General features: G+C 42.4%; 1 protein-coding gene across 1 annotated transcript; it reads left to right on the forward strand.

The window, feature by feature from the left end:
* Positions 1-6651: 6651 nt before the first annotated feature.
* On the forward strand, positions 6652-7665 carry LOC131597420 (uncharacterized). Its single transcript, XM_058870121.1, has 2 exons — positions 6652-6891; positions 7219-7665. The coding sequence occupies exons 1-2, from the start codon at positions 6652-6654 to the stop codon at positions 7663-7665; spliced, it is 687 nt and encodes a 228-aa protein (XP_058726104.1).
* Positions 7666-8241: the final 576 nt, after the last annotated feature.

Raw genomic sequence — 8241 nt, forward strand, 5'->3', positions numbered from 1 at the left:
CTGATGTGATGTTTGTGTAAACAACGTTTGAATATCATCATAGTCAAACAGCTTGGTGCAGAGCATCTTCTTGTCTTCTGACCTTGAAGTGCTTCTTAGCGTGATACCATGAGGACTTCAGTGCTTCTTCTTCTGATCTCAAGTTCTTATGATGCTTCCATAGACCATGTTCTGATTCTGCTTGACCATCTTCTGATGTCTTGCCAGACCATGTTCTGATGTTGCATGCCGAACCTTCTGAGCCAGTGCTTCTTGCGCTGATTTTGTGCATACACTTTATGTGATTCCTGAAATAGAAATTGCATAGGATTAGAGTACCACATTATCTCATACAAAATTCATATACATTGTTATCATTAAAACTAAGAATATTGATCAGAACAAATCGTGTTCTAACAATCTCCCCCTTTTTGATGATGACAAAAACATATATAAATGATATGAATTTGCAATCAGAATATCAGACGGCTAAAGACAATTACACAGTTATAGCATAAGCATATAAACATAGTGTGTGAATATGTCTCCCCCTGAGATTAACAATCTCCCCCTGAGATAAATAATCTCCCCCTGAAATTAATACTGGAAGAAATTTATAAATAAAGGACTTCCTTGAGTATTTTCCACTTCAGTTGAGACGATCACATATGCTTAGATCTTCAGAACATTCATAGCTTTTGCTTCTTGCTTCCATAGGGCAGCTTTAGAGCTTTGAACTTCTTCTTGAATCATTGCATGCTAGATTGTATCAGAACATTGTTGAATGTACCAGAGCATCATCAGAGCATCTCTACATCCTGAAATGTTACAGAACAAGCTAAACGACAAAAGTCAGAGCATGAATGAATCAGAACATAAAATATGTATCAGAACATATAGTATGTATTAGAGCAGAAATAATAATGTTTCAGAGCATATTAAGAACAAACACATGCATCAGAACATATAAGGAATAAGAATGTGTTAGAGCATATTCTATCTTCAGAATATCAAAACATTCTTCCTTCTTGCTTCTGATCTTGAAGCTTCATAGCACTCAGCTTGCTTCAATTTCCATGAGCTTGTTTCTATATATAATTGCTTTTCCTCATGTCTTTGGTTCTCATGTTGAGCTTTTTATAATTTCTTCAATCCTGCAAAACACTCAAAGACATAGAACTTGCGAATTCTGTTAGAAATGTGGAGACTTACTCCCAGCAACTGATAATATAAATCAGATCATTTATCACATTTTCTCCCCCTTTTTGTCATAACATCAAAAAATATAAAAGATTCAGATGAAAAACAAACAATATGAAAGAAAAGAAGATAATTTTCATTGATTTCCAAAAGAAGATTATCAGAGGATACAAGGGAGATGCATAGAAAATAGATGCAAGAACAAAGGAAACAACTAAGACACAAAAGACTACAACGGGCCTAGCTTAGACATAATCTTGGCCAGCATGTCATGAATCCCAGCATTGCTCTCAGCCTGCTTCACCATGAATGAGCGAAACTCATCATTGATATCATCTTGCTTGTCCATGCGAGAAGCCAAATCTACTTGATTCTTCTGAATAACCTCTAGAGTCTTCACCAGAAGAGAGGGTTCACCAGAAGAAGCTTCACAACTTCTGTTCAGAGGGACAGCAATCTCAACAGCAGCATTCATTGTCAGATCATCATCATGATTTTCCTCAACAGGAATATTCCCAGCAGGATGATCTTTAGCACCAGCTTCTTCCCTAGAAGCATCTTCTTCATACTCAGGAGCAAGAAGATCAGAATCTCCATTCTCAAGTGCTTGAAGAATGGCAGCAAGAATCCTCGGTGGAGTAGGCCCTTCAACTTCTGGAGGATAAACAACTTCTGGAATGACCATATTTGGGGACTTCTCAAAAGGATCCTCCCTCAAAAAGTCAAACAGCCACTTGAAGTCTCCAGTCAGAACTGGATACTTAGGTCTCCAAACAACAATGTCCCTACAGGGATTGCTATCCAGCTCATCAATATACATCCTCTCTTCAAGAACTCTCCTGTTTCTGATGGGATGATAGTATACACCATCATCAACTTCTAGACGATATCCAGCATAACCAGGTGCAACAGCCACTAGTCTCTTCTGGACTTTCATAGCTTCAACCTGAAAATCCTGTCGAAAGCTTCTCCAAAGATTTCGAGTAGAAACATCATCAAGAATAGGAGCGTACTTAGTAAATGAATTACAGGAGACCATGTCGCAATCGGTATCCACCGGTGAGGACCACGATAATAGGAGCGTACTTAGTAGAGCACTATATGTTCCTGAGTATCCTGGTCGGGTGAGGGGTAAAGTTCATGGTGTGACTCCAACCTATTTCTATAAGCATCCTAGGAGAAGAAATCCTACCAATGAAGAAGTGATGCAAAAATTGCAGGATTTACAAGCAGAAGTCTCTGAATTGCAAAGAGATAAAGAGATATATACGAGGGAAAAGTGAAATACTTCATTGGTGAAAGAAACTAGTGATAAAGCTAGTATCAACTGTCAAAACAATTTCCCGAGGTAATTATAAATTCCTTTTTCTTACAATTGTTCTATTTTTGTAATGATAATGACTCTATATTGTTCAAGTTTCTCTTTTTTTCCACCTCTTTCTATTATTGAATTAACAGTAACATATTTATTATTGGTTTAGGGCATTTTATCTTGCCAACTATACTTATCGTCATTGGATTATCTCCTAGTTGGCAAAGGAAAAGTGCACAACACTTTGGGAGATTTACTTCACCATAGACCGCTCCCGGATGGACACCTGAAAGTATCGGTTGATGTTGTATTAGATCACGATGCGTTGCTACCGGTACCTGACATGGCCCTTGGAACTCATTTTCATTAATGATGAGGTATGTTGAAAACCATTATGAATCATTTAGTTTTCAAATGTCAATTCTGAACCGTTACGTTAATTATTTTTTACATGATAATTTTAGACTCCTACAAAACTCACAATTAAGGGTAAAGGGATTTTGCAGCACGACGAGTTTGTTGCATCACTAAAAGAGATACATTTAAAGTGTTTATTATATGATCTGAATCTAAAAATGCATGATTTTATAATTTACCTAAGTTATATGATTTTTAGGTATCTGCTCAAGGGTAACAATAAGTGAGCCAGCAAATTCGTACCGTACCACCCAAGGAAAAGGAAAAGGGTCCTCCGAAGGCCGTGGCAAAAAGAGGTGCTTTTGTGCCTCGATACCGGCAGGCGCTTGGAACACTCGTGGATATGTCAAATTTGACGACAGGTTCTATTCGTGAAATTAATATGGATGAAGTTATCTTTGGTTTTGAATTCAACGAAAGAGTTGCACTAGAGGACATGGAAGAGACTTTTAAGCATAATGAATTAGGCGTCAGTAATATTCACTCATACATCCGATAATCCGATCAATATATTATTTAATTAGTTGAACAATTTATTTACACATTTCAATGAAAATACTCTAATATTTATTATGTTTTTATTTAAGGTCGTTGTATGATAAAATGATGTGCGGGACTGAATCGTCAAACAGATTCCATTTCGTGTCTTCCTCCCATGTCAATGGAGCGACAATTGATAGGGAACCGGATTCAGTTAGACAACGCTTAGCCGAGAGATTCATGGCCACCAACAATACAGAAAGCTTGTATCTTTGGGCGTATAATACTCAACCAATAGTGTTAGTTTTTCATTCTTGGTTCATCTAATCTTTGTTTCTTTTGCGTAGCAAAATTTTCATATAAACTTTTGTTTTAATTTATAGAGCACACTAGTTGTTGCTTGCTATCGATCCTATAAAAGAAGTGGTCTATCATCTAAATTCGGTAGATGGTGAGTGGACCAATTATCCAGATATGAAGTCAATAATTGATAGGTAACTGAGATCATTATAAATATTTGTGTATATTTATATATTTAATTATTTCTGTGAGATTGATCTAAATATACGTTTTTATTTTGTTAGATCAATACAAGTATTCCGAAGTCAAAGAGACGCACAAGTATCACGGACTAAATCAAACAACATTACTTGGATCAAAGTGCAGGTACATTAATTTTCACAATTTTGCTTATAATAGTTATGCTACTTGATAAAACAAGACAACTATAAAATCTTATTTATTTTTCTATGTAGTGTCCACAACAGCGAAACAGTACAGATTACAGATACTTTGTTTTGAGGTTTTTGAAAGAAATCCTTCAAATGAATCAGTTAGAGATTCCAATCACGATATGGATTTATAACTTAGGATAATTTCTTATAATTTATTACATTTAATTAAATCATGCATATTATGTTTTTGTTATGTAGTACTTTGATGAATTCTGATCTTACCGAGCGGATCAGATGGCCAGCAACAATGAAGGCTGGACGTTCGGGATGATTGATGGGAAAAAAGGGTTGTACCTGCAATGCACTCCGATGCCAAAGTAAGTATGTATTTCACAAGGTACAACAAAGTGAGAAAATTTGGGGGTGGAAAAGATTACCTTGCCCTCTGTGTGGAGAGGGCTATTTATAGGATGTTCTTATACGGATTAGACTCCTCCTTCTAGAGCGGATATTTAGGTGACACGCGAACTGGTTGTTTACTTGGCACGAGGGTCCCTCGTGGTCGGCTGTCTTGTGAGTTTGCCCGGAGCGACCGGGCGGAACTTGTCACGCGTGGTCTAAAGTGTCTTGGGCCGAAGACTGGATTGGCCCAATTATACTGATTGGGTCGGTCCAGAACAGGAGCCCCCCAAGTCGTTGCTTCCGGTCGAGGGAGTGACGACTTAAGGGAAGTTGATCCGGGGAATCCCCAGGGGACCCGAGCCTAGGCATCCGAGGAGGATAGGTTTCAAGTTCCCGGGGAGAAGAAGGGTCAGGCCGGGAGTAGGGAAGCGTGTCGTTTCAGAAAAGTTGGTAGGGGGCGTGTCGCATTTAATGCGAAATGATGACTACCCTATTACCTAGGCAGTTAGGGTTAATGATGGCCATGCTTTTACATAGTGTTGCACGTGCGGTGCATGAGACGCCTTTAGCAGCCTATAAATACAAGGATCCATCATTTCTTCAAACTTTCAAATTTTGTTGCTTCGTTCTTCTCCCTCTGCCGCCGACCGTGAGCCCTTGCTGTGGTGTTTTCTTCCAATTCTTCAACCTTTTGGTCAGAAACGTACTAGTAAGTTTATTTTAGATTCCTATTTTCTGTATTTTATGCTTCGATTGTTTAGAATCGTTTGCATGTGGCTAGGATAGATTTTTCGGACGACTTTGACGAAAGTATATGGTGAAGTTGCTGGTGGGTGGAGGAGATAGATGGTTTCTCCGTCATTCACGACTGCGTACGGTTGAATCCTCCGTGTGAGATCAGTTTTCTGTTTTGTTGATAGTTGTTTGCGAGTATTGGTCCATCGTTGATTGTGGTTTTAGTATTTTCTCTAGGGACGTAGGTCGTTATGATGTGACCTGCGTTTTTGCCCTTTCCTCGGGCACGAACCTCATCTAGCTCGGAATCTTTAATTCTGGAGGGGGCAAGGACGCATATCATTTGGTCTCTGGGCCGTCGGTGTGCCCTTTCACTCTGGACGATGGTGGAAGGGTGGATTTGATTGAATTTTCGAATTCATTGTTCTCCCCTGTGTTTCAAGTGAATATGGCCGATGAAAGGCGTCTGACGGTATCAGGCTCGTCCTCTTCTACTCCTCCAGCTCGGCCGGACGTATCCCCGCTGGCCTGGGTGCAGCAAGAAGCGCTCGACGTGGAGAGTTATTTCGTGGAAGATGATTCGGATATCTTCACGGAGGTAGGGGAAGGGTGGTCGGTGCTTATCCCGGCTGAAGAGGATCGCATCTGCGACGTATACACTCCTGATTTGCTTCCAATGTACGAGGTTGTATTCCGGGAGATGGGATTTCGCGTTGCTTTCACTGAGTTCTAGGTGGGCGTTCTTAATCATCTGGAGGTAGCCCCCGGGCAGCTTCACCCCAACTCGATTGCCTTTATCCGAGCATTTGGGCTGGTTTGGACACATCTGAGAATAGGGGCAACGATCCCTTTGTTCTTTTACATATTTTGTGTGCAGCACACGGTGCGGGATGGCCGCTTCGGATGGGTATCCTTGAAGCAATCCAAGAAGATATTTAAATCTTACTCGGATTCCTTGAAGGGTTATAAGCCCCGCTTCTTCCTTATCCGCCCACAGTCCCAGAGGCTCGAGACAGTGTTTTTGCTCGCGTGCCGACCTTACATATCCACGGTCGTCCGGCATAAGTTCAGGTTCTTTTGGTCCCGTGATCATTTTGAGTATGGTACCGACCAGTACATTACTAAGCTTTTAGACTTGGATGAAGATGCTCGGGGAGATTATGCTATTCTCCAGAAGTTCGTGCAAGGCCTTCCTTCGGTCGCCAAAGTGTATCGATCGGGGATACTCGTTGTTGGCGAAGACGGGCAACTTATTAGGGAACCGGAGTGATTAGCATAAAAGAACTTTTGGCCGAGGGAACTGATGAGGGGGCTTTTGCCTACCTGGGTATTTTCCCCTTCCTTCTTGTCCCGTTTTTTGATTTGCCTCTATCGTTTTTATAGCTTTTTTCTTTTTCGTAGTGATTTCACGATGGGCTGGCTTTTCATGTTTTCTTTTTCTTTGCAGAATCAATGGATCGTGCACGTCATGACCGGATGCTCAGGCAAGCGAGCAAGCTAAAGGGGGTCGTTAAGAAGAGTGCTGGCCCTAGGTTGGCAGCTGTGCAGAGGTCCCCGGTCGCAGGTTCGGGTGCTTCCTCTTCTTCTGCTGCTGATGGTTCCCCTTTGAGGGCTTCTGATCAGGGTGAGTCTTTGAGGCCGATCACAGTACTTCCTGCTCCTCTTCGTCCACAGCCGGATCCAGATGCATTGGTTCGTCGCAAGTGACAGAGGACTGAGGCTGTGGATCTAACTCGGGAGGAGGCCGGTGATATCTTTACCATTCCTTCGTGCTTCCTCCAGCTCCGGTTCTTCGAGGGAGTGCCCTCTTTGACCATTCCCCGTGCTGAGTCTCTTCATATCGAGGGATTGGAGCCCTCTGTTTGTCAGAGGTTCCTTATGCAGGATGCTTCATCCTTGGTTCGGGTTCTTGAGATGGCTACTCTATATGCTCGCTCGGCCCCTTTGTCTGTGGAGGCAGTGAGATTGCTCGAGGAGGATGTCAAGATGAAGACCTCTGCCCTGATGGACTGAGAGCAGCTGCTGAAGGAGCAGGGCGAAGAGTTGGCATCCGTGAAGGCTCGGCTGAGTGTGAAAGAGGATACCCTGGCTGATGTGCAAGGTCAATACACCTTGCTCTCCCGGACTCTGTATGGAGCGATGATGTCCTCCTCGGTGAGGGAGGCCTCTCTTCGCCGTTCTCAAGCTCCTGTTGAGGATGAGTCGGAAGAGGAGAGGGCTCTCTTAACCCGGGCAGATCTGATCCAATATATCAGAGTCTTGGGGAGCGATTGCGTAGCGGCTGCCGAGGACACCTATAACTCTACTGTGACCCAGCTCACATTGAAGAATCCTGGGGTGGAGTTGGTGACCGAGGGTACCGAGCCTTATCATCGCGTGGAGGGTGATCAGATTGTTTCTCCGGTCATCGGGGAGGAGCCAGCGACTCAGGAAGCCGAGGAAGTCCAGATGGAGGAATGTGCTTGAAGGTTTTATGTTATAAGTGTTTAAATGATAGGCCTGCGAGCCTTTATTTTGTAATGATGTTCTGGGGGGTATGCCCCCCATTTTGATTTTGTATGTATATTTACCAGCTCGGTCTTGATGGCCATAGTTGGGCACATCTTCGGGCTTTTTGCCCGTCTTTATTTAAAAGTACTTAGTTTTTAACGCTTTTGGTAGTTTCCTTGGAATTTGTGTGCACGCGTTTTGAGTTTTTGGGAGGTGTGTTATTGGTTCCCAACGTCTTTATCCATTAAGGGCTTGTTCGTTTCCCAAGCTCTTTGTTCCCCTTCTTCCTTTATAAAAGGAGGTCTCATGGACCTTTCTTTCTTCATTTTTCCGCAGGAATGGGTGGTGCTAAAGGGAAAAAGGTATCTTCAACCTCGTGCTCTCGTGGAGTGAAGAAGGTGAATGAGAAGAAGAAGGCTTCGACCGGCTCTGCTTCTCGTTCCCAAGGTTCTCTGAGTTTGGACGCCCAGGCTCGGATGTCTGGTGTGAGAGTCGTGGTTGACGCAAATGGTTCCGAGACCGAGTGGGATGAGGATTGGTATCAGTATCTTC

The sequence above is a fragment of the Vicia villosa genome, linkage group LG4 (assembly GCF_029867415.1).
Source record: "Vicia villosa cultivar HV-30 ecotype Madison, WI linkage group LG4, Vvil1.0, whole genome shotgun sequence".
Classification (NCBI taxonomy): domain Eukaryota; kingdom Viridiplantae; phylum Streptophyta; class Magnoliopsida; order Fabales; family Fabaceae; genus Vicia; species Vicia villosa.